Below are 27,991 nucleotides of genomic sequence, written 5' to 3' on the forward strand. Positions count from 1 at the left end.
AGTCAGCATTTCACAAAATTTCCTATTATTCCAAAAGCAGTTATCATGAAATAGTGATTATATAAATCAGTCAAGCAAAAAGCATCTATAGGATTTTCTCATCATATCATCTCATACTTATTTTCAAATATAAGTCTGAAATATGATATAATAGAGAATAGAAAGAGAATTTTAATTTATAACAATGATCACTTTTAAATATTAAACTTTATATAAAAATAAAGGGGTACTGTCAACCAAGCTCATCTGAAGATTAGCATATCTTTCATTTACCTCAAAACAATCCCTGCACAAACTTAACTTCCTAGTCCATTTAAACAATAAAAACAAACCTTGGTTTAAAGAGTAAAGTGAGCCATCTTGCTTTCTAGTTCTCATATCACTGGAACAATTTCATTTTCCTGCCCTAATTCTACCCCACCACTGAATTTCAAAAATAAATATCACATTCCAAAGATCATTTCTTAAGAGTTCTAAATTGCATCCAAAAAAATGGCCAAAAGTGTCCCTTTAAGGCAAAAAGACAGTAGAATGAAGGTGGGTAAGTATCCTGTAAGATATAATTCTCTCAATATGATATAGGCAGAAACATCTTAACATGGTTCTTTCACAAACAGAATAAATACACTGAATACCATCGAAGTGATGTTTCTTTAAAATGGCATATTAGGTTCACTTCTTGGCCTTTTAGCTAAGATCAAGTATAGTAAATGGGCATACTAGGGAACAATCTTCATAATATACCCATTTATGTTAGGTTTGAAGGGGTTGTGCCCTTTGTGCAGGTGAAAGCAATATAAAAAATTAAGACATTAATGGGAATTACATTATAGTGGTCATTACAATATAAAATAAACAATACACCTGATGTTGTTACAGAACTACTTACTGCTAGCTAAGTGATGATGCTCTCTTACAATTCAAAGAGAATAGGTTTCCCTTCAAGCCATACAGTATTACTAGTCTGTGAGTACCTACAAAGTGCAACATCTTCCTTTAAGATTCAAGGATCATTGTCTTCAAAAGACACAAGTGCAGTAGTCTTGGTTTCTTACATACATTAAAAAAATGGAATAATATGATCCTAGCAGGCAAATTTGCATATTAAATACAAACAATCCACCCACAATATCTGAACATTAAATGAAATCTATTATGACAGACATTTTTACACAGCTTTAAATAATAAATAACACAACAAAATACTACAGTCAGGTTTTTTAAATAGCTTCGTTCAGGATTTTCCTATTAAAAATTAACTTCTGGTACCTCAGACTTATTACCATGTACAACATTCACAGCTCAAATAGTTTCTTAAAAGCTGAACTCACAATAACATTTTTTTCTTCCCTGGCTCCTTGAAAGCTTCCTCATAGATATTAAACTGCCCTTGCTATAAGACAGCCTGAACAAGAACTGAACTCTAATTTTGGTGGCAACACAATGACCAAAACACAGTCAGCAGCACCACTCACCACATGACAAAACAAACAAATCCAATGACAAAAAAGTAATCAGAAAAAAAATCAGCAATTGAGACAGTATGTGGCAATCAGTCACATAAAGACCCCTTTCCTACCCTACCTTATGATATACATGGTTTATAGCATAGCACTGTACCTCAAGGCACCTCAGGCCTCATAATATCATGCAAAACAAGCTGTTAAGCTTCACATATGCTTTTCTAGACAGCGGTTTGTGTGTAAATAACATTATTCATTCATTTGTAGATGCTCCACACATCTGGTCAAAGCAGGAATTTCTTCTCCTTGATAACACCACCTAGAAACATTAACAATATTTTATATATTCCTTAGGGTAACAGATTTGGGGAGGAAATAGCAACTATGGTAGCTAAGTCATAAGAACTTGTGATGACTACTCCAGGCATCCGGTAAGTACATTTAAGTTCTCCACACTAAAATCAATCCTCACGTCATAAACTCCAAAAGCAAAGAAGCAATGTGGGTAGTAATGAAAGCAACTACGTGCTTTTTCTGCTCTGTGAGAAATGGCAAGTAAGCAGATCAAACAGGAAAGAGAAACAAAATAATGTAGTTTAAGGTGATGCAGAAAAATAAAATAACATAATCAAAACCAATTCATCTATTGTGAAATAAAGAGATTTGAAACTATGTTGTCAACAGAGGACAAAATAAATCTCTCAAGCAAGCAAGAGAATTTCTGATCAACTCTAGCTGCCATATTACTGCTGGGAAAAGGAACCATTATCAAGAATATATATCAGGGCTTTCCTTAAATGTATAGACTCTAAAAAGGGGGCTCTTTGAGGCACAGAGAAATATGTACATATTAGTATTTATAAATACATACTCAAAGCAATTAAAAATGAGTATTTGAGGTTTTGTCACTAGATCCAAAATGTGATCAGCAAAAAGAGACACAAGTAAGGTCACTGTCTTTGTAAAATTGAACTTTAGAGAAGAGAGATGCCAAAAAAAAGAGAATGGTGTTACTTTAATCCTCATTACGGATCAAAGTTCTCTGCATTCCTCACTGAATGCTTTATGTAGAAAAGAGCAGTTAAAACACTGAATCAGAAATAGGTAAATCACTTGGGTGAGAGATCATCCATCAAGATGTTTGGAGGGCATGAATTGGAGCATGCTACTGGAGACTCTGCAGTTGTGCTGCCTTTAGCCAGCAAGTCTGAGGATAAGCCACTGTTGCTACTGCCGCTACTACTGCCATCCAAAATATCTGAACTGAGGACAAAGCAAAAAGAATTATAAGCAGATGCACCTATTAGGGTAAATGTAAACATAACATGCAGCAACAGTTTCAAGAACTCACAAATCAGTAGAGCATTTGTAAATAATAGAAAGTATAAAAGCAATAGCAATGAACTACATCATGTTCTAGATTTAGATACCTGCGAAAGCACAAAGTCACAGAAATTGAAACTAAGACACTCAGGGTTCTGTACCATTTTAGTGCTCTCCTGGAGGCACCAGAATGTCCAACATATAATAAACATTTCTCTTGACATGTCATGGTTTTCGTGAGGTTACCTTCAGCTCAAGAGATTTCTATCCTTATATTTATCTTCTTACCTACCCATCAGCCTTATAGTAAAAGGAATGATTACTCACTTAGGTAGCTACCCTGAACTGTGTGAAGCAGTCTATCAAGTACATTGTTTCATGGTCCTTCTATTCCAGAACCAAGTCTTTCAATTGCCCTAGATTTTACCACTTGCCCACTCCCAAGAGGCTTTCGATTCTAATATTTTTTCTAATTTCCTCCATTATTTGCCTCTTATATTCTTCTCATTTTATGAATTTCTTACACCACTTCCTTTCCTCTTGCTTTCAAAACCCAAAGGTCTCCCTAACGTCTCTAAAAGACTCCTTTCTTTGATTCCTTCCATTACTATCCAGTTAAGCTTCTAAAAGGAATGCTCTGTATCTACAGACCCAATACGCTCACAGTCCACTCAACTCTATAATCCTGACGATGGGCTTCTGCTCCTACCTTTCCACTAAAGCTCCTGGCCTGGGCATCAAGAGCTTCTATAGCCCAGCACAGGGATACCTTATCCATTCAGCCCAAGCCCTCATGGCTCCCAACAATCAATCTGGCTTGCCTCATTAATCTGCCTTTATACTTCAGCATTCACAACCAACAACCTTCACAATTTGGCATCAGGCTGCCTTTCTGACTTTGATTACCATCAATCCCACATATAAGATATATGCTCTTTATTTGGCCCAAATTCACTCCTTTGTTTATTCTAATACTACTGAGTTCCTACCAAGTGCAGGGAGTATGTTAGATATTAGAAAATGGTGTATAAGACAGACATGGTCCCTGCCCTCATCTAATTTACAGGAGTGCAGAACACAGACATTTAAATAATTATGCTGATAAACATGTAATTATAATCTGTGATCAAAGCAATAAAGGAAAGATACAATGGGCTCTGAAAGTATATAACATGGGTAACCTGATATAATTTGGAGGAACAGGGAGGAACAAGGCTCCCTAAAAGTGGTATTTGAGCTGTCATCTGAAAGATGAGTAGGCATGAACTAAATAAGGTTTTGGAAGAAGCAAGGGTAGTTCTAGAAGCCAAAAACAAGCTAGTGTGGCTGTAGTACAGACAATAAGAACATGACAAGCAACAAAGTTGGGGAAGTAGTAAGGCAGTTTTAGAATTTACTCAGACATATCTTTTATTTTTGAAAAAGAAACAAAACATAAAATTGGAGAAGTGATTATGAATCAGGAAATATGGGTTCTAGCTTAAGACTGGTCACTAGCTCCTTTGCAAATGCCCATCCTAATCTAATATGCTCTAAGGCTAAGTATTATAAGTATTTAATATTATCATTTTTTAAGATTTTTAAATTTTATTTTTATTTATTTTTTAGAGAGGCGAAGGGAGGGAGAAAGAGAGGGAGAGAAACATCAATGTGTGGTTGCCTCTCACATGCCCCCTGCTGGGGACCTGGCCCAAAACCCTACACCGGGAATTGAACCATTGACCCTTTGCTTCGCAGGCCAGCACTCAATCCACTGAGCCATACCAGCCAGGGCTAATATTATCATTTTTATGAATTTCTAAATTAACATGTTCCAAATGTTAAGCAACCTGTGGTACATTTGGAAGCTTCTGGGCCCTATACCACCCTCAATGAAATACAACTCCCCGTGCACCCGCTTCCTCTACTCTTCTATTTTTCTTCAAAATGTCATTTCTTTCTATTCTCACTGGATTGTTTTTAGGTGGAGACAGAATACAAAGAGACTGTGGAAAAGTAAAAATAAAAATGGAAACAGTATATTCCACAGTACTCCTACTCTGTGCTCACTGCTTTCAAGTGCATCATTAATAATACCATTTTTAAGAAGGAAGTTTGGATAATTTAGCTGGCTCAGGTATTTTCTAAACCAAAAGGCAAAACGGGTCTAAAATATGAAAATTTGAAAGAAAGTTGCACAGATAATCTGAGACACTGGAAAATCAAAACATATGTGATTTTTTTTCCTCCTGAAGTATTTGGCCTAGACTAATATTAAAATGAATTTACTTTCCTAAAGCACACATTGGCAGGGCAGCCGAAGGTGCTACTTGGCAGGAAGAAACAGGTTTGGATTAAAATTTGGCCACTAAGCAGATAATCTGAATAGAAATAAAGACTTTATTATTCTAACCACCAGACTTATGGTGCGCCCTGGGTTAAAAGATTCTATTTGTAACAAGACCTGCTTGCTTAGGTGACCCTTGTATTCATTAAAAAACACAGAACATGAGAGTGGTGAACACACAATGCAACATACAGATGATGTATTATAGAATTGTACACTTGAAACCTATATAATTTTATTAACCAATGTCACCCCAATAAATTTAACTTTAAAAAACATAGAACATAACTCATGCAGAGAAATCTATCATTCAACACTGTTATTACTTTAAGAGAAATAAACTAATGGGGAAGTTACCAAGAAAAAAACCTGAACATTTCATTTCATATCTTTTCAAGAATTCTTTTTCTATTATTAAATATAAACATATATAAAATTTTGTTCATTAACAGAAAAACAGCATACTCATATTTGGTCCTCAGTGCAATTCATATTCAGAACTTAGTAAACCTTTAACCAAGTATTTTCACTAAACTAAAATGTACTTTCTCTTATAAGTAATCTGGCACTACTACCCGTGGTCTGGAAGCACAGACTACAAGTCACAAATTACCCACTATTAATAGATCTCCAAAAAGCAACGCTTATATACTTTAATCCATGGATCACTAAACAAAAGTGATTTTCACAGTGTCCACTATTAAACATTCTACCAGGGTTTCTAAAAGCCACAATATATGGTCCAATTTGAGTTTCTCTCTTCCTTTCCCAGCTTAAGCTCTGATGGAGGTGTTAATGAGCCTTAGACTAATGACCAAAAGCCAAACAATGGCAATAAAGCAAAGGGCCTACACAATTTACACTGAACATAGGAGAATATTAATGCATGACCCATGGACATGGACAACAATATGGGATTGACTGAGGGAGAGAATAGAGTGGGGCTGGTTGGAGGTGGGCAACAGGAGAAAAAGTGTGGACAACTGTAATAGCATAAACAATGAAGTTTAAAAAACTGAAAAAAAAGGAAAAAAGTGAACTATTTCCTTCCAGTCACTGAATATACATGTTGAGGCACACAACCAAAAATACTTATGATTATTAAAATAGTGCACTCTGTCTAAAAACAAACAAACAAAACTAAGGGTGAAATTTTAAGAGAATCATTAAAACATTCAAACAGTAAAACTAGGATGTCTGGTATGATTCATACCCTCACCCCATCCAGTTGAGCCACTCTGTCTTGTCCAGTCAATAAACTGGTTTCTATCAGATTAATGGCTGACAGGTAATGTACTGAAAGCTAGCCACAGCCCTATCAAGCCAGCAGATCTTGGTATAAGGTAAGACTACAGGGCATCCCTCACCCCTTGATGTGGGTTAAACTGGTCCATAGGGCATGTTCTCTGGTCTCAACTAGTTTACCTTAAGCCCAACATTATCTTCCCATATAACTTTTAAGATCACACATTTAAATATGATCATTTCCATAGTCACCTTGGAGACAAGAGTTTAAAAGTATCTGCAGAAATGTATAAACTGCTCACATAAATATCTTCAAAGTGTATGTATACATTTGTATTATTAAATAAATCATGATTAAATCTTATTATTTGTATGTCACATATTCACTATGAAATTTTTTGCCATGACACATATATTAAAAATAATGTTAAAATCACTAAGATTAATCTAATAAAAATGTTACCATAAAACCATAAAAGTTAAATTAGCAGTCACGTTAACACTGATGCAATAGGCAAGAAAATTCATGGAAGACTTTTTCCTTTTCTGTAGGTGAAACAGACTATCACCTAACCTTAACTACATGAAGCCCTGAAAATTCCTTTATTTTTGTGTCACAGATCATCTTATTCCCAAAAGAATGAGGAGCATAACATGAATTGCCCATGCAAAAGAATCAAAGCACCATGCAAAGGTGTATGTGATCAAACTCTTGATGTTCATGAAGACTAAATGCAAAATGACATAATTCTTGCCTTGTGTGACAATGTTCCCCACATTTGATTGGCAGAGGTCTCAGAATTTTCAGTTAGTAAAAAAATATAATATTAAGAACAGGCTTACTATTTCTTTGGGCAGCAGTTGGCACACTGGACAGATTCCAAATGGGTTTGTACTCAAACTTCACATTTAATTTATAATTCAAAGATGTCAGATTTTAAAGGTTATTGTCTAGTATATAAACTTTAAAGCGTTAAAACCCATCTGTTCTTTGCAGAGTAGGGCAGGAAATGAACTATAACAATTTAAGTGAGCCCTGGTTGGTATGGCTCAGTGGATTGAGCACCAGCCTGCAAACCAAAGGGTCACAGGTTCGATTTCCAGTCAGGGCACATGCCTGGGTTGTGGGCCAGGTCCCCAGTAGGGGGCATAGAATAGGCAACCACACATTGATGTTTCTCTCCCTCTCTTTCTCCTCTCCTTCTTCTCTGTCTAAAAATAAATAAATCTTTAAAAAAACAATTTAAATGATCATTTACTAATGATCTGATACTTTTTCTACTTTCTAAAAGTCAGCTTGTTTCCATAGTTTTGTTATCAAGTAGATTGCTATCTTTGGCAATAAAAAACTAAACACAGCTACTTCCTGTTTTTGTCCCCATTTCTAAGAATATGGATGTTTGATCAATCAAAATGCATTAAAGAGAAAGAAAAAAGTTTTTGTAAGGATCCAATTTTTACATGTAGGGAGTAACTCTTTTTAAAATCTCTTAGTTGTAGACATCAATGTTTACATTATTAGTATACAAGGTGCCTCAAAAATCTTAGTGCAAACTTAAGTTTTAATATTCTTGGAAATCCAGGTGCTACAAACTCACTAAAATGTCACTTAAAATGTTAACTACTTAAATATTTTTGACTTAGTTTTAAGTATTCCACTTAGTTTTGTGAATTTTGAGTAATACATTTATTTTTAACATATTACTTGAGCTTCTTAGCGCTCTATGAGGGGCCGTGAATTAAGTAAATCTCTCCAGTGTGAGGGAACACTTTTTGTGTTTATGAATAAAAAGTGCCCTTCATCACCAATGTTCATGTTTCCAGGCCTCTCATAGCCAGTTACAAGTCTTTGGAGAATGGGAGTAGTGGCAACAGAAATAGAAACCTCGTAACAGTCACCATCGTCTACAGCTTACATTATGCTGCTCAGAGGACTAAATGGCTGGATAAGGGGATACCACATCTTCTCTTTCCTTTCTTATTTGCATGAACCTGTTTTATGGCATCCTGCGCAGTAAGCCTATGAAAATATATATATATATATATATATAGATAGATAGATAGATAGATAGATATAGATATAGATTTTTTTTTATAAATCCCCTCACCCTATCTAATGTTTTTAGCTTGGCAAAAAGCTTTCATACCTTTTACCTAATCTGGTTACTTGGTTAGTAACTGGGTAAGCAAATCTATTTATAATGCCATGTGCTTATAATAAAACACACTTTACCATAAAAGTGATATGTAGTTTCCACTAAGTATAGAGTTTCATCTGCTAGTCATCTTGACAAGCTTTAGACGTTTTCTCTTTGCAATCATCTACATACCTGGAAAGGCACTCTGTACCAAATTAGCACACTGAGCTACCAAGGGCAGACAGAGATGAGAGAGAAGAAAAATTGTGGGGTTGAAAATAGCTAGAACAATCTAAAAGGTATCTGTTCCAAGGTTAGAACAGTACTAATCAATGAGTCTAATAAACTAGAATAATCTGACTTCTTGGTCAATGAAAAGTATAGGTTATTGTATATGTTTTGTATCACTTATACAAAACATGGTGTAAGTGTTTTTGAAAAAAGGAATTATTGATCCTTATACCTTATATGTGGCTTACACAAATCTTTCATTTAAAGAACACCATCCTTTTAAATTGAATTCCCTTGTGGGCTCTTTATAAAAGACCTTTAGCCATAAAACCTGGGGAACAGAAAGCTCTGAAAGGCAATTCACAGCCATATCTTGAACATGATTGTGTACTGTGAGTTGATTAAAATGTACTTAAAAATTTCAAATTATTATCTGGCAACTGCTATTATTCCTTCCCCTTTCTTCCAACACATCTTTCAGTATCCAAATGCTCAACTTCAGGTACAGGAAAGTAAGTTAACTTTAGCACAAAAACATTAAAGGGCCTTAAGTTGGACATCTAAACTAAAATGAGTTAGACTAAAAAGAAAATGTGAGTGGACCGTAAGAATCAGGAAGTGTTACTATAAAAATGAAAACTTAAGTTAGCATTGGGATGAAATACCCCAAACACTTAAAAATATTTTATAACAACAGATGATGCTATTTAGAAAATGCCACTCTAAAGAGAATACTGGTATTCTCTGCTAAGTCAAAAGGATATAATACAAAATGCCAGCAGAACAGCTACAATCAGTGGACGATTACCCAGAGAAACCCAGAAACCCTCATACCATCCAGGTGCTGACACTTTACCACACCATTATCACTTACTGAAAGAGGATGACCTAACAACAGGAGCTAGGAATGAAGGTGTCAAAAAGATACACACTTCGAAAGAAATACTCATGACTTCTAAATGCTTTTTCACATTACACATTATCTACACCTCTAGATTTCCCCTCTCAGGAGCATTGCTAAAAAGCTGAATATATTTTAAATGACCCCAATATACTTTTGATGTGGCTCTTTTTAAATAGATTATATCTTAATATCCTTTTGATTTTATTTCATTTTTTACCATGAACTAAGGTCAGACAATTGTGCAGTCTCCGGAGACAGCATATTGGTAGTGCCTTGGAAGAGCCTCTTGGGCTGGCTTTCAGTCTCCATTTCACCTAAAACAGAAAGAAATAGTGCTACTGTAAAACAATTTTACAGGTTTAGTGTTAAAATAGGGTGATCATTGTTTAACCAAAGCTCAGCATACTTCTTGAAGCTGTTACTTAAAAGATATTTTTCCATGTGTTTCACATAGAATATACTTCCACATAACCTTAACCAAAAAATCAGAAGCCCTAAAACAAAAAAACAAAAAAACTTCTAATTTATTAAATGTATCACACTACAGATATAGTCATATTCTTTTATCTTTTATAAAATACACTATATTGATTATGCTATTAGAGTTATCCCAATTTTCCCCCTTTGCCCCCCTCCACTCAGTGCCCCCTTTCCTTCCAGCAATCCCTTGCTTAGTTCATGTCCATGGGTACTCTGGCTTCTCCATTTCCTATACTGTTCTTAACACCCCCTGTCTATTCTGTACCTAACAAGTTGTACTTCCTAATCCCTGTACCTTTTCCCCCTTTCACCCTCTTCCCCTCCCAATATGACCTCCATATATATGATTCTGTTTCTGTTCTGCTTGTTTGTTTAGTTTGTTTTTTAGATTCAATTGTTGGTAGTTGTGAATTTATTGCCATTTTAACGTTCATCATTTGGATCTTCTTTTTCTTAAATAGGTCCCTTTAACATTTCATATAATAATGGGTTGGTGATGATGAACTCCTTTAGTTTTTTCTTGCCTGGGGAGTACTTTATTTGCCCTTTGACTTTAAATGATGGTTTTGCTGGATAGAGTAATCCAAGTTGTAGGTCCTTACTTTTCATCACTTTGAATACTTCTTGCCAGTCCCTTCTTGCCTGCAAAGTTTCTTTTGAGAAATCAAATGACAGTCTTATGGGAACTCCTTTACAGGTAAAAATCTGCTTTTCTCTTGCTGCTTTTAAGACTCTCCTTATCTTTAACCTTTGACATTTTAATTATGATGTGTCCTGGTGTGGGACTCTTTGTGTGCATCTTGTTTGACACTGTGCTTCCTGAACTTGTATGTCTATTTCCTTCACCAAACTAAGGAAGTTTTCTTACATTATTTTTACACTTAAGTTTTCAATTTCTTGTTCTTTCTCTTCTTCTGGCACCCCTATGATGAGAATGTTGGTACTTTTGAAGATGTCCCAGAGGCTCCTTACCCTATCCTTGTTGGGTTTTTGTTTTTTGTGTTTTTATTCTTTTTCTTCTTGCTGTTCTGACTGAATATTTTTTTTCTTCCTTATGTTCCAAATCAGTGATTTGTTTTCTGGCTTCATCCACTTCACTGTTGATTCCCTATAAATTTTATTCCATTAGTGTAACCTTCATTTTTGCCTGGGTCTTTTTTACACCACTGAAGTACCCAATGAGTTCCCTGAGCATCCTAACAACCAGTGTTTTGAACTCTGCATGTGATAGGTTGGTTGTCTCCATTTTGTTTATTTCTTTTTCTGGAATTTTGACCTGTTTTTTCATTTGGGCCCTATTTCTCTCTCCTCATTTTGGCATCCTCCCTGTGTTTGTTTCTACGTATTAGGTAGAGATGCTTTGAATCCCTGTCTTAGTACCATGCCTACTATAGAAAAGTGTACCCGTAACTTGGATGTAGTGAAGCCTTAGGTAATCACTAGGGCTTGGCAACCCATGTCAACTAGGTTGATGGAGTCTCAAATACGGTGTTGCTCCTATGTGGCTCTGTGTGTAAAGGGCTCATAAAAGGGACAATGGCTGTTGCCTGGCCTCTGGTTTTGTTCAGGAAAAAGCTGTCCCCCAGCACTCACCCTGATGCCAGACACTTCAGTTTCTTCCCATATACCACTGGTGCCCTTCCAGCCTCTGCCCCAGTTCTGGAGCTCAGAGGGAGTAAGTCTGCATAAGTCCTAAGTCCATTGCAGGATCTTTAGGAGCAGCCTGAGAATTCCGCAGTTTCTTCTGCTACCCCAACCCCCACTGGTTTTTACAGTCAGAAGTTATGGGGACTTGTCTCCCCGGCACTGGAATCATGGGCTGGGTAGTCTAATGTGGGGCTGGGATCCCTCACTCCTGAGACATTCCTTCTAACTTTTATCCACCACACTTGGATGTGGGACCGCATATCCCAGGTCTCCATGTTTCCACCACTCATACCTGTCTGGATGAATGTGCCTTCTTTAATTCCTTGGTTGTCAGACTTACCTACAGCTTGATTTTCTGATGATTCTGGGTGGCAGTTGTTTTGTAGTTTAGTTATAATTTTTGCATTGTTTGTACAACGAAGCAAGCCATGATTACCTTCACCTTGACCTTGGCAGCAAGTTCTAGTCATGTTCTTTAATAGAACAGTAGAACACTGATTGCATCGATCAAAATGAATCAAGGCTAACCACAGTGGAAAAACGCATCTCCAAATAGCTGAAACTTCATTATGCTAGGTTATTAGTAAAGACTTGATTTTATATATTTTAATATCAGAACATTTCCTGAGTTGAAGTCAAATGGGTTAAAAATTACTCAGTCTGATAAAGAGCATATAAATCAAATGCTGCTTTAGGCTACTTAGTGAACATGAAAGTCAAAAATACAGTCATGGGCCACATAATGACATTTTGGTCAATGATGGACCACATATAACATGGTGGTCCCATAAGATTATAACAGAGCTGAAAACTTTCTGTTACCTTGTGAAGTCATAACCATCGTAAGGCCATAGAGCAACACAATCTTCACATGTTTGTGGTGATGAGGATGTAAACAAACCTACCATACTGCCAGTTGTATAAAAGTATTGCACACATAATTATGCACAGTATATAAAACTTGAAAATGATAATTATTATGTTACTGTTTTATGTATTTTGTATATGATAATTTTTATCATATGATTATTTTAGACTGTCTTCTTTGTACTTACAAAAAATGTTTGCCATAAAACAGTATGTTGTGTTACACCAGTAGCAGTCTTATACATCTCATGTTTACCATGTGTTTTGATTGCATCATTTTCCCTTTTGCTTGATTTGATCTCATGCTGTTTTTTAGAGTAACATGTAGTACAGGATTGTACACTCGGAGCAATAGGCTATACCATATGGCTTAGGTGTATAATGGGCTATACCACATAAGTTTGTGTAAGTGCACTCTAAGATGTTCATACTGATGAAATTGCCTGATTACGCATTTCTCAGAACATACCTCCATTGTTTAGGGATGCATGACTGTATAAGTTTGAAAGCACACTTATATCTGAAAGCAATTATTAATTCACAAAACTGGTATTGTACTGGCTACCTCAATCCTATAGATTTACTCAGAACTGGTAACAGAAAAACTTTGCATCAAAGGAATAGTGCTTAACATTTTGCTACTAGGGGTGCAAACACTAATAACCCTAAGTTACACAGAAAAAGCTCCTTTCCAAATAAGCTATGATTTAAAGCATACAAATAAACTTGGTTTTGAAACTTTTTATCTTAGCTTTAAAATGAAAGAGTAAGAAAAATTTAAGTTATGGGCTTATCTATATTCCAGTAGGAAATTAGTAACTATAAACTTAAACCTGTGCAAGGTTCTTATAATGGAAAAAGGGCAAGCAGGACTCCCAGCCAAGATGCAGGCATAGATAGACATACTTTGCCTCCTTGTAGAACAAAAATAAGGGAAACAACAAATTTAAAAACAAAAAATAACCAGAACTGCCAGAAAACAGAACTGTATGGAAGTCTGACAACCAAGGAGTTAAAGAAGAATAATTCATCCAGACCAGTAGGAGGGGCAGAGACAAGCGGCCAGGCAGAGAGGACATACAGCAAGGCAGTGGCCAGCGGACCAGGCAGTCCCACATTTGCATGCAGATAAACTGGGAGGGACAGCTGGGGAGAGAGACAGACCATGCAACTCAGGGTTCCAGAGTGGGAAAAGAAAGCCTTAAAATCTCTGACTGTAAAACCTTGTGGGGGTTGCGGCAGCAGGAGAAACTCCCAGACCTACAGGAGAGTCCATTGGAGAGCCCCATGGGGTCCTAGAACATACACAAACCTACCCACCTAAGAATCAGCACCAGAAGGGCCAAATTTGATTGTGGGTAGTGGAGAAAGTGACTAAAAGCTGGCAGAGAGACGAGCAAGTGGCATGGTTTTCTCTCAGATCCCTACACCACATACAGCATCACAATACAGTGACCTGGGTTGCCCAGCCCTGGCGAATACCTAAGGTGCCACCACTTCCAACGTAACAGGCATGCTGAGACAAAGAAATATGGCCCAAATGAAAGAACAGATCAAAGCCCCCAAAATAGAACTAAGCGATGAAGAGATAGCCACCCTATCAGATGCAGTTCAAAACACTGGTAATTGGATGCTCACTGAATTGGTTGAGTATGGTCACAAAATGGAGGAAAAAGTGAAGGCTATGCAACGTGAAATAAAAAAAATATACAGGGAACCAACAGTGAAGGGAAGGAAACTGGGGCTCAAATCAATGATCTGGAGCAGAAGGAAGAGATAAACATTCAACCAGAACAGAATGAAGAAACAAGAATTCAAAAAAAATGAGAAGAGGCTTAGGAACCTCTGGGACAACTTTACATGTTCTAACATCCAAATCACAGGGGTGCCAGAAGGAGAAGAGGAAGAGCAAGAAATTGAAAACTTATTTGAAAGAATAATGAAGAAGAACTTCCCCAATCTGGCCAAGGAAATAGACTTTCAGGAAGTCCAGGAAGCTCAGAGTCCCAGAGAAGTTGGACCCAAGGAAGCACACACCGAAGCACATCATAATTACATTACCCAAGATTAAAGATGAGGGGAGAATCTTAAAAGCAGCAAGAGAAAAGGATACAGTTATCTATAAAGAAACTCCCATAATACTACGAGCTGATTTCTCAAAGGAAACCTTTCAGGCGAGAAGGGACTGGAACAAGGTATTCAAAGTCATGAAAGACAAGGACCTATAGCCAAGATTACTCTATCCAGCAAAGCTATCATTTAGAATGGAAGGGCAGATAAAGTGCTTCCCAGATAAGGTCAAGTTCAAGGAGTTCATCATCACCAAGCCCTTATTATAAGAAATGTTAAAGGGGCTTATCTAAGAAAAAGAAGAAGATCAAAACTATGAACAGTAAAATGACAACAAAGGCACAACTATCAACAACTGAAACCAAAAAGAAACAAACAAACAAAAAAAAAGCACTAAGCAAACAAGAACAGGAACCAAAAAGAAACAAAAAAAACTAAGCAAACAAGAACAGGAAGAGACTCGCAGAAATGAAGATCAGAAGAAGGGGGAAGGGGGGCAAATAGAGGGAAAGGTACTGGGAATAAGAAGCATAAATGATAGGTACAAAATAGACAGGGGGAGGTTAAGAGTACTTTAGGAAATGGAGAAGCCAAAGAACTTATACGTATGACCCATGGACATGAACTAAGCGGGGAAGGTTGCTGGAAGGAAGGGGAGGACCAGTCAGAGGGGGCAAAGGGGGAAAAATTGGGACAACTGTAATAACATAATCAATAAAATATATTTAAATAAATAAAAAAGAAAAAGAGCAAGCAAAAACAAATACAATATTAAATTTTTTATATTTATCAATTAAATCATATTATCCTTCCCAAGGAGCTATTCTGAATATTACTAAAATTGAAAAAAGGTTGTATTTTTATTTGCTTTTTCCATACTTTCTTTATATTTATTTATTGGTTTTAGAGAAAGAGAAGGAGAAAGAGAGAAAGAAAGAGAGAGAGAGAGAGAGAGAGAGAGAGAGAGAAACATCAGTTTGTCGTTCCACTTATTTATGCATCCATTGGTGCCCTGACCAGGGAACTTGGCGAAGGGGAAGATGCACTAACCAACTGAGTTACCAGGCCGGGTGCTTTCCCCACACTTTAATATGCAGTTTTTAAAAGCTGCCGCCTGGCTTTCAACACCTCTTTAGCAAAAACACTTGAGCCCTTTTTAGCAAAGAATTCCTCCATCTGCTGGTATATTTTGGAATAGCTTTGAAACTAAACAACCATACTAACTCCTTCAATTTCCTGCAGCAAATTTAAAATTAATAACAACAACAATAATAGCTTTAATTTCTACATGTTACTTTCACAAAATACCTCCTGAGAAGATTCTTAGGATTATAAATAATTCCTTAAAGAATTAAGAAAATAGACTATTCGTTTATAAAATAAAATTTATTCACTAATACAAATATTGTCACTGTATCAGGATCTATTTTCCAGAACACACTCTTTAATTTTAAGTTGTCTGAAATATAGCACTTTTTGAATCTGTGTGTGATGCTATAACTGGAAAATTTTCATCAAAGCTGGTTAAGTATCATTTACCTACCACAAGGATAACTGACTAGTTTATTGGCCCCGAAGGTGATCTGCACAAAGAAACCACTTACTGAACTGTATTTTAAAATTACTGTTAAAACTCTTGTTTAAGATGACATCCAACAGTTGTAATCATGTGGTCATATCCCCAGGAATAATGACTAAAACTGTATTAAATTTGCCTTTTTAAAAATAGACTCAGGGGCCCATAAGCATCTAAAACTAACATTGAGTGAGATCATTTTAGTTTAGTGCTCTCTGGTTCAAAATAAGGTAATTAAGAGAGCACCCCAATTACAGCAAAAAACCTAAAGACTTGAATATGAGGCAATAATTCTCTCTTTGCCATTGCCAAGATATAATGTGGTGCTGGACTATATTTGAGAATATAGCTTGTTTATAGACCTATTTGCTGTGACATAAGCATATGTTTCTGCAAAATATAAATTTTATCTTTTATATCCAGGTCACTGAGGAGCAAAAATTTTGATAATATGAATATATGAATAAGATTCAGTTATGAAATATAAAAATATAGACAGTATCAAATAACTAATTTACAAAAGTTAGAATTAATAAAGCATACATGGGGAAGAGTACTGAGTATTTCTTTAGAAAAAAGGAGTCCTGCCTTGAAACTAATTTCAGACCGAAATTCTAATATGTAATGCAAGTTTGACTAGGTTTCATATCAGAAATGTGACCCTTACCTTTTCTTTTAAGAGGACCAAGAGCACTGGGCCTAATACACTTGACTGGACTCTGACTCCTCCTGCTTCAAAGAGTAAATAAACTGGATGAAGTGAAGGACTTCTAAGATGTAAGATAAACATTACAGACCAGCAACTAAGTCAATAAAATTGACATTCATATAGGGAGAAATAGAAAATGCCTGTGTTGTAGGCTGAGTAACTGAAATGTCAATACCAGATCTAACCTGGCATATGGCAATCTGTTGCTTTAAGCTATCTTTTAAAATCGTTCTGCAACACAAAATATCTACAAGAGTTACTTTTAAAAACATAAACTTATTTAAAAGTTATTTGAATTTGACTGGTCTACAATCTTAAACAAAATTTTTCCCTGTAAAAGGCATATTATCATGTGCACGTATGCGTGTCCACTGAATATAAACTGGTACTAAGTCTCAAAAAAATGAATCTGGTAAAATGTTAATGGTAGAATATAGGTAATAGGTATATGGATGTTCACTTTGCAATTATTTCAATTTTGCTTTCTCTTTTAAATTTTCCATAATAAAATGTCAGGGGGAAATTTTATCAGAGAGACAATTTTAAAAAACAGCATTTCACCTACATTTAAAAAGCAGGTTCACCTACCTGGAAAAGTGTCTTGGACTAGGAATGGGACTTGGTGGTAGCCCACTGCTGCTCAAAAACATTTGTAAGGATGGTGAAAAACATTGCTAGAAAGACATTTTTAATATGAAAATAGTTAGTTGTAATGCTCCAGTTTTTAACAGATTCTTCTCAAAATGACAGAAACAATATCCTTAGAATTGTTTAGTTATATATTTATCCCTTTCTATATATGGTCTTGTTTATATACAGAGAGATCCATATATATATATTTATATTTCAAATTACTATCATAGACTTTCTTGATTTTTCTTCCAGTCTTTGGATTCTTTAAAATTGAGGCAATTTGTGTGACTGTTACAGGTAGTAAACAACTCAATGTGTGAAAGAGAATTAATATATTGTCAATGAGTATACCTTTCCAAATCCCCTGGTGGGTGATGGTGCTGGAGAAACTGGAGTGAAGTCAATTCTTTTAGGAGAATATAATTTTTCTGCCTTGTCAAAATCATTATCACTCTGTAAAGATAATGCGTTATTTCCTCATAATTCACAATTCAGTACATCACAGCTCTTCTTTACTACATACACATGCCTATATTTTTTAGGGTAGAAATGTATTGTAAAAAGTTGCAATATAATATTTCAATGGAAAAGCAGAGATAAAAATGAATATAAATTTGGAAATAGAAGAGACAGAAATGTATGGAAAAATTAATAAAGCCAATGAACAATACAAAGGATTCTATAAAATAAAAAACAAAACAAGTAAACATAAAAATTTTACCAGGCTCAAGCTCTCGTCCCATGATTGACTTATCTGCATTGCTGTTTGCACTTCCCTAAAACAAACAAAAATGAAAGGCCATCAGTGCTCAGAAATAAGACATACACTAGGCTGTGCCCTATTCCTGTGAAGTACTAACCTTTCATGGGCAGTTTCTCTGTTCATTATATCCATGCCTTCTTCCTGCAAAGATAAACATGCACTGAAAACATAGTATTTATCCACATAATTCTTTATTTCGAAGAAAAGAAAAAAGACTTTTCTACCTTATCTGACATAATTACAGTACAGCAGAAATAACATTCTAAAATTGTCACCCATGCCACATCTGTATTTTATCTGAACACGTAGAATTTTAATCTGTCTACAACTAAACAGTTGCAGCCTGCAGCATTTTTGATATCTAAACATTCAAAATGAAAATAAAATCAAAATGTAAAGTTCAACCATGACTAGTGTGGCTCAGTTGGCTAAGTGTTCTCCCGCAAAGCAAAAGGTCACTGGTTCGATTCCTGTCAGGGCACATGCCTAGGTTGTGGGCCAGGTCTCTGGTTGGGGCACATGCTAGAGGCAACTGATAGATGTTTCTCTCACACATCAATGTTTCTCTCCCTCTCTTTCTCCCTCCTTTCTCCTCTCTCTAAAAATAAATAAATAAATGAATAACTAAATAAATATTCCCTTTTTTAAATTATTTTTTCAAATACACTTGTCTCTGCTTACCCCCCACCACTTTCCCTTGCCCCCTCCCTCCCTTCCTCCCTCAACTCTTCCCCTTTGGTTTTGTCCATGAGTCCTTGCTATATGTTCCTTGACTTTCCCCTTCCCTGCCTTTTCCCCCACCCCCCTCCCTCCTTCCCTCTTATAAATATTTTTAATGCAAAATTCAGAAAATTGTAGATCTGTGCTAGAAAGTAAAATTTACCCTTTTGATTTGATGTAGTCTGCTACTAGATATCTGATTAGGTGAAGATGACAGCAACTGGAAAGAAAAAGTAAACATTTACTAATTTCTGAATCTCAAAGCAGCAATCTGCTGTTTTACCAGTGTACAACCTCTTCCTGGATAATTTTTCATATATTTTTTAATTTTATTTTTAAATCATGTTTATTCTATTAGAGTTGTCTCAATTTTTCCCCCTTTGCCCCCCTCCACCCACGCCACCCCCCACCCCCGCTCCCACAGTCAATGCCCACTCTGTTGTCCATGTCCATGGGTCATTCATACATGTTCTTTGTCTAGTCCCTTCTCCTTCATTCCACCATTGTCCTCTTTCCCCATCCCCTCTGGTCACTTTCAGTCTGCTCCATGTTTCCTTGCCTACAGTTTATTTTGCTCATTAGTTTATCTTGTTGAATACATTCTACTTACAGGTGAGATCATATGGTATTTGTCTTTCACCAACTGGTTTATATCACTTAGCATAATATTCTCCAGTTCCATCCATGTTGTTGTAAAAGGTAGGAGTTCCCTCTTCCTTTTTTTAAATGCAGATTGATTTTATTTATTTTCTTTAAATGTCAAGGTCCATTATAAAATATTTAAAAATTCTATTTTGAATTTTCTCCTAAAACTCTTTAGATTTTACATACTAATTTTTAATTCACCTGAATATTTTTTGTATAATGTGTGAAATAGGGCTCTATATTTGTTTTATTTCAAATAGTTTTTCATATTCTTTAGAAAACTAGTTCTTTAAATTACTGAACAATAATGCACTAGAGGCAGCACATTCAGTCTTTAGAAAGTACACCAGGTGTCCAACCTCAAGGCACCATCTGTCATTAGTCAGACACTGAATTTAACACTTTTTCCAGGTGAATGCAGAGCTGTATACATTTATGTGAAATAAAAAGACTCCAAGCCTTGGAAATATCTATCACCCCACTAATTTAAAATAAAGAACTATATGAGAAGGAACAGGAAAAAAAACTGATTTTATTCACTGTTATTACCAATTCACCAATGGAAAAAGACAGGCCAAAAAGCCTAGTATAACATTGTGTCTATGATTAATGTTTATCAAAAGCACTTTAAAACTGCAATAAGATTTTGTTTGCATGATCTAAATCAATTCTAAAATTTGATCACTAATGCTATCACTACAAACCTTACTAGCTAAGAAAAATCAATGTGGAAGGCAAGGTGTATAAATAAAATAACTTGTCTTCCCCTAGATCGCCATTTTTTAATAACACAAAGCTGAATTGATTTGGGGGCCAAATTGTGTTCCATCAAAATAATCACAATCTGATTACAAAATGTAAGATACAATTTATATCAACAGATTTTATAGGGTCCTAATACCTATAATATAAACAACTACTATGTATCCCCTAATGAACTGTAAATGAAATTGTAATACTATAAAACCAAATAAGACAATTATCCTGTTACAAGAGGCCTTATCCTATTAAAACTTTTTTGAATATTAATGTAGTGAGTAGTATACAATGGTGATAAACTGCTCTAAGTTGTTTAGGCAAAAGCTAATTCAGGTAAAATTTTTAAGTTATCCACTGAAATATGATTTTACCTCAAAAGATATCTCTTCATTACCCCCTCCTTTCTTTCACTTTTTCCTCTCCTAGGCTTTGAAAAGAAAAAAACTTTACCAGTAAAATCACTTTAAAAAGCACTTTTTCCATTATGAAAGCAATGCATATTTATTGATGAACTCTTAATAAGGTCATTTGAAAACCAGTAAGCTACTAGGCAAGTAAATAAGGCAAGAAAGGCTCTAACAGGACAATATGAAGAGTATTGATGTGTCTCTCCATCAGAGAACAAAAGAAACCCCAAAGGCAGTGAAATAATCAGGAAAGCCAAAGTGAGGACTGCCACACCTGACTGTGGAAAAAGTCAGAAATTTAGATGCTGTATCTACATGGCATACAACTTGTCGATTTTAGACAGAACTGGAAAGTAGACCTGAAAGAGGAACAGAGAAGCAAAGCCATGTCTAGTACCAGAAACAGAGTAAGGTACAGACTTAGAAAAGGCCATGAACTTCAATGAGGTGCTAGTTAATGGTGTTAAGTCAAGCAAAGGGCTCAAGTTGGATAAGAAAAGAGGCCCCTGGCTTTGGCAATCAAGTGGGTGTTGATGACTTTTGCAAGAACAGGTTTTTAACAGAGTTGTGGTAAGAATGATGAGATTACAAACTGGCTGAATAGTTAACAAGAAATTAGGAGACAGTGGAGTGTAGATTAAACTTTGAAAAAGATTCCAGTGGTGAAGGAAAAAAGGGAAGGAGAGATTCAAGAAAAAAGAAAACGTTTGTTTTCCAGATATTAGAGGTGTGAGTCAGAAGAAAGTGGAAGAAAAGAGGCAGTGAGGAAGAGACTGAAGACATAAGATAGAGAGAAGATGACAGACCAAGCAAAGTGATAGAAGATTCATAAAATATATAAACCATTTGGGGTAAACACCCCATGTAAAGGTTGAAGGTAAAGACATTTTAAGAAGAAAGCTGACACATGTACAAGATAGGTGTCTTCCTTCTCAGTGAAGTAAGAAGGGTTGTCTGCTGAAAGTGAATGGTGGTGAGGCTTGCAGAGTTTTTTTGTTTTTTTAGATTTAGAATATTTCTTTGGAAAAGAGCATGGGGCCAGTGGAACCTTGAACCCAACATGTTCAGAAAGATTTTATCTTCATTTGTCCCTTCAAACAACCAATTCCTCTCATTTTTCCCTACCCACAATAAAGGCAACACCTTTCCCTTGATCACCAAGAAATAAAATTGTAGTCACTTTGAGTCCCCCTTCTCCCTGCCTTTATATATAACCAGTTGTCAAATCATGAAGATCCTACTTTTTCATGTTTCCTTCATCAGTTCCCTTCTTTTCAATTCATTCACCAACACCTTATTTTTTGCAGGTTAATATGGCACATAGCTAAGTGTATTAAGATTTATAGCCCTGGCTGGTGTGGCTCAGTGGATTGAGCACCAGCCTGTGAACAAAAGGGTCACCAGTTCGATTCCCAGTCAGGGCACATGCCTGGGCTGCGGGCCAAGTCCCCAGTAGGGGATATATGAGAGGAACCCATGCACTGATACTTCTCTCCCTCTTTCTCCCTCTCTTCCCCTCTCTCTAAAAATAATAAATAAAATCTTTTAAAAAAGATTTATGGAGTACACTGTGATATACTATATATGATGCAACTAATATTATGATAGAAATACCCAGAGGGTGATGTGGAATGCTTCCCACATTGGATAGCTAGAAAGGAGAAGGGGATGGGGTGAAGGGTAGCATAAGGATCAACAAAAAGCAGTGAATCAACATAACTCATTTAGCAAACTAGGTATTTTAGTGCTGCCAGGGCCTAGGGTGGGTATTTATTTGTCAGGGAGCAGGGAGTACTAAGCCTGGACAGAGTCAATAAGAATCTTCACATCTTAGGAAAGAGGAAAGTGAAGTGTAAAGAGGCAAATTCATTTTCCCTTCTTTCCTATGCTATTGATGCAGAAACATTTTTCATATATACAGCAAAAATAAGAACTCATATTTTTCTAAATTTTTCATAATTTTTCTAAACAAAAAAACTCTGACTCAGGGAAGGAAGTAAAGTAAATCAAATCTCCAGATAGTCAACATTTTCCCCTTCTGCTGAAAATCTTTCTTAAACGTGTGATGTTTTCTCCCTTGTTAAACAGATTATACCAAATGGAATGGCACTGGAAGATCTCTATTCTAATCCCAGCTCAGCCACTTACTAATTGTTTGATTCTGAGAAAGTCATGGATATCGGCTGGGTCTTAGCTGCTGCCTCTTTTAATTGGGAAAAACATCTTCTGCCCTGCCTATTTCATTGGGGTTACTATGAAATTAAATGTGTGAAAGCACTTTGTAAAATTTAAAATGCCATGAAAGGGTAGGTACTACCAAAATTTAAGAAAAGGTGGAAGACCAAGGTATCCTTAAGAATATCAATTATTTTAAGGTTCTATGCTATTGACATCTCACTGTCCATTAATAGGTTCTTAGCCCTTACACTCAGCAACAGATTTTTTTTAAGAAAACCTCTGTCTGCTTTTTAGTTTTCCACTCTCTTCCTTTGCTAGCAGCTATCAGTATTCCTTTAACCCAAATGTACCTCTTCTCATTTGCTGCTTCTCACACACTATTGGGTAGGAAACTTACTATAATTGTGCATAAATTTTAGCTGATTCAGAGGTCAGAGAGGCTCTCCTATAAATAGACTGATGAACCTTTGTGCACAGACTATGGAAATCTAGTTCAGTCATTTAGAGCTCTGCTTGCTTACATCTCAGATGTCTTCTGGAGCACTGAAGCTACAGCATAAGTGGGCTCCACACGTGACTTGCTGCTATATAAAAACTTCATCATAATTTCTCCCAACACAACAAACTAATAAGGTGATCCCTGACAGTTCTGGTTATATAGAACAGTCACAATTAGCAACTCTACTAAGAATACAAATATGAGCATTTTAAAGGGGGTTTTCTTTGGCTAAACAGCATTGACCAACAGAAATAAATACTCTGCAACTATTTCGGTGATTTTTGCATCCTAGGACAAATAAAGACCACTGATCTCAGCTATAACTAGAAGTAAATCCTGACTTACCTCACAACCATGATGCAAGTAGTAACACACACACAAAAGAACAATTTTTAAAAATACAAAGTCCCACAGCCAAGAAATATTTTTAATCAGGTCTCCTAGTTTGCACCAAAAGCTGAAATTGGCCAAAGCATTAAGCAGCAAACAAGATAGGTAAAATAATGTTTGCTTTTTTTTAAAAAATTGTGCATAGCACATAATTTTAAGAAGGAACTACATTTGAAAGTGTTTCCTCCAATCAAAAACACTGAGAATACTTACTTCTATACTCACCAGACTGTGACGGCTCATAATTGTCGTACTATTCCTCCGAGCTCTAAATGTGTAAGGCTGAAAAACCTGTGAAAAGTCACTAAAAATAAAAATAAACTTATTAATGGACTCTCATTTAAGATATCTTTCCATTGCATTAATGCCAATTCTCTAGTTAACAATGAAATTTTCGATGGCTTCCCATTTGGTATAATGAATAAACTCCTCACCGTCCTCTTCAGAGCTTTCTGAGTGGTGTGCTGTGGATTACAGGTTGGTGGAGATACTGATCTCCTCAGTGATTGGGAGGCAGCTAGGAGAGATATGGGGTGGAGCTCCAGACTGGTTGCTTCCAGCTTCTTCTGCTCAGAACTCACCGTCCCCCCAAACCAGTTACCACCAGATTCAAACCAGCAGCCTCATCTGCTTATCCAGAGGACCTACAATCAGTAACTGCTTTCTGTGTGTGCCATGATGTGACAAAGACTGGGGAGCCCTGTTCTGCAGTTGCCCAAACACATGTTTTACCTTTCAACCCCACTGTACAACTTAAATAAACCTGGAGTTTTGCTCATGTTGCCCCTTCTGACTCAAATGCCCTCCCTCCCACCACCATCTGTCAAAATCCTTCCTTTCCTTCAACATCCATCTCAAACACCATGTCCTACATGAAGACTCTTCATTCCACAAACATAATGAAATCTTTCCCTCTTCCCCAAAGAGCACAATGGGGAATTAGATGTCTCCTGAGACACAAACTTTTTTTTATGAATGAAAACTCTGCATGTGTCTTAAACCCCTTGATGGAGGTGTTTTGTTTATCTTTTTACAATATCTTGCAGTGCCCAGTAGAGTGCCATGCACATGTTAGGAGGTCAAGAAGGATTTTCAGGATTGGGGATATGAATATCACTTAATCCAGCTCTCCTACATTTTAAGTGAGAGAACAGAGACTCAGAAAGGTTAAGTGACTCATTAATAGTCATAGCCATTCAGGGAGAAAATTGGAACTAGGCCTGGTCTCCTCACCCTTCTTCTGTCATCATTCTACCTTTCAAGTAATTACTCAAATCATGATTCAAAAAACAGTAAGTTATTTCTACAGTAGATTAAATTCAGGTCAACAGGATTACCCTAGTCCCTAGCAATTGCTTGCCTACCAGTTTTTAAAAGATAATAAAAACGTCTAGTTTATTCCTTTAGTATTAAAAATAAGTGTAGAACTGAGGAAAGATTTTGGGCGGAGTAAATCCATAATTTGCAGTTTCAAAAATTTAATAAAATAAGAAGCCCATTTTTACCCAAAATGAGGATATTATAATCAGTTTGATAAACATTAATGTTTTCCTTCCCTGTGCTTGATTAATGTTTTTGGCTAACTACTCCAATCCCTTTTTTGGACTAATTCCATTTCTATGAGGCCTTGCAAATTGGGTCTCTACCTAAGATGAATTGTCTACTTATAAAAGTGAAATGTAATACGTTCAGGAGGTCTGCCAGCCTAACCTTCACTATCACAAGATTCTACCTTAAAATAGGTCTTCTGATGATTTTTTCACATGAACACCAGACTCTACCACTGAAATTCAAGGGTGGATTCTTTCCACTGTTTTTCTAAAACCTGTGTTTTCATTAATATAAGCGACATGCTACACTTATTTTTTATTCACTGGAATGCATTTCAGGCAGTTTTAGGATCTGAAATCATTATAACAAACCCAAATCACTTAATATGACATGAACATGGCATTTAATTACAAGTTATTAGATAAACTGTGACTTATAAAAGTAAACCACTGTTTATACCAGGATTCCTAAACTAGGCTTAGAAATACCAGCTCTTAGAGACAGGTGTCAAATTGCAAGTCTAGTTCCAGGGGCTTCAGTCTGACATTCAGTGGTGTAAATTAGGCAAGGCAGGCAACCTGTTAGAAGTGCTACACACTTCTTCATTTTTTTTTTTGATGCTTGTTGAAAAAAGAATTTTCTGTTTATTAATTATTTTATCCCACTTTACATAATTACTCTGATTAATTACTCTTTGAACTACTGTTTTTCCTTATTACTACATCTTGGTTCACAACTTTTTATTAAATTAATTTGCATAGATACTGATTTATCTATATCTATACACACACCATGTATTACATGGTATATAACAAATACCATGTATTACACAGACACTTCTTGTAGTTCGTTTTAGAATGAGGTAACAGAGTGTCAGGTAGAGATGGTCCCATTGTCCCCACACTGCCCAGAGTTTGAGGTCAAACTTTCACTCCACTATGGAACCCCAGTCACTATCAAGCAAACAAGTCATCACCCCCTAAGTTTGGAGAGCTCAAAGGAGCTCCAACTCTTACTTTATGGAAGTAAGAGTGCTTGCAGGGGCTCAGAGAGTCCCTGAACCCTGTAGTCCATCCGCCCCAACACTGCTCACCTAAGCCCATGGATCAAGGGAGCGCTGCTGGATCTCCTCAGGCCGCCCACATCAGATATGTCAGGCTCAAAGTCCAGCTCCATTTTCTCCTGAGCCATGTCTGGATACTTGTAGGCAGGCACAGCAGTCAGTGCTTAGCTCCTGATGCTTAGCTATGGACTTCCAACATTCTCACCGCAGGACTGAGCGGCTGGGGACTAGCAGCTCGGGGCGGGGGCTAAGGGGCGGAGGCGGGGGGCTAAGGGGCGGAGGCGGGGGGCTAAGGGGCGGGGGCAGAGAAATAAGCAGGAGAGGAGCAAGAGGGAAAAAGGATGAGGATGAGGAGGGATAATAGTGAGGAACAGGAGGAGAATGGAGAGGTTGTAATGGAGGGTGACAGAATAAAGGAAGAGGGTGGAAAAGAGGGATAAAAGGACAGAAAAAATAGGAGGGAGGGGGAAGGATAGATGAAAAACAGTGTAAAAGGCAGAAGACAAAATAGGGACTCGAAAGATAGGGGGAAAGGAGGGCAGGGTAGGGAGGGTAAAGAGAAGCAGGGGGGAGGAAAAGAAGGATGATATATGGGGGAGAGGAAAAGGGGAGAAAAGAAAGGGGAGGAAACTAGGCAGAGGCAGAACTCATGCTAATCTTCTGGCCAACGACCTCAAGGGGAACTGGGCTACAAACACCGCAGCTGCCCGGGAAGTGATACCACTGAGGAGTTGACAGTCGGGCAGGGCCCTACCGGGCGGCCTCTGCGGCTCCGGCTCCAGCTCCCCATGCTTAGGGACCGGATGCAGTCCCCCATGCTCCGGAATACGGTCCCAGAGGCTCCTCAGCCCTGTGATGGATGCTTCTCCCCTCCCCGCCCCCCTCTCGCCTGGAGGACAAGTGAGGGGGGATTCAGGCCCTCTCTGCCGCAGCCGCTGCAGTGCCTACAGCTTCTCTCTTGGTTTCTAATGGCCCAGGGGAACCCCTTGGGGCCAAGACCAAAATCTACAACCTGCTGTTTCTTATTCTTCCCATGCTTCAGAACCAGGAACCTCTGCGGGGCCCGGTCTTCCGTGTTTGGGGCACCCAACAGGTCCTGCGCACGCGCCAGGCGACTGTGTCAATGGTCCCGCCAACACAGAGCATGCGTGGGAGCCCTGCCCCGCAAACTTCCTCCAAAGAGGAGGAGCATTTCCTGGGCGCCCTGATGCTTTCCCTGATAGCATTCGTCCGGGGACACTGGCGCCCGATTTTGAATGCAATAAATAGCTTAGAGACACTAGAGCATCATCTTTCAAGAGGAGATTGAGCCAATATTCAAGGGAAACATAAACATGCCACTTCCATGTCATAAATTGGGAATGACATGACTTCTATGATCCTCGCTTATTTTTTAAACCCTTC

The 27,991-nt window shown here is 37.1% G+C and overlaps 1 protein-coding gene across 9 annotated transcripts; it reads right to left on the reverse strand.

Annotated features, from left to right (window-relative positions):
* Nucleotides 1-27,727, reverse strand: PABIR2 (PABIR family member 2). Of its 9 annotated transcripts, XM_054577039.1 has the most exons (11): nt 27,600-27,727; nt 26,618-26,724; nt 24,187-24,277; nt 19,259-19,315; nt 18,473-18,516; nt 18,334-18,388; nt 17,964-18,065; nt 17,568-17,653; nt 16,938-17,002; nt 9,848-9,944; nt 2,573-2,726 (listed from the first exon to the last, which is right to left on the reverse strand). In XM_054577039.1, exons 2-11 carry the CDS (start codon nt 26,713-26,715, stop codon nt 2,573-2,575), a joined length of 849 nt encoding a protein of 282 aa, XP_054433014.1. In that variant the 5' UTR covers nt 26,716-26,724; nt 27,600-27,727. The 9 variants fall into 9 exon arrangements, with proteins under 9 accessions (XP_054433021.1, XP_054433020.1, XP_054433019.1 ...); XM_054577046.1 differs by lacking the exons at nt 2,573-2,726; nt 27,600-27,727 and adding an exon at nt 1-1,782 and having other exon boundaries at nt 16,938-16,999; nt 24,199-24,277; nt 26,618-26,839; XM_054577045.1 differs by lacking the exons at nt 2,573-2,726; nt 27,600-27,727 and adding an exon at nt 1-1,782 and having other exon boundaries at nt 24,199-24,277; nt 26,618-26,839.
* Between the last annotated feature and the right edge of the window lie 264 nt (nt 27,728-27,991).

This window comes from Pteronotus mesoamericanus, unplaced genomic scaffold, assembly GCF_021234165.1.
Source record: "Pteronotus mesoamericanus isolate MK-2021 breed Mesoamerican mustached bat unplaced genomic scaffold, CSHL_Meso_final contig_40, whole genome shotgun sequence".
Lineage (NCBI taxonomy): Eukaryota > Metazoa > Chordata > Mammalia > Chiroptera > Mormoopidae > Pteronotus > Pteronotus mesoamericanus.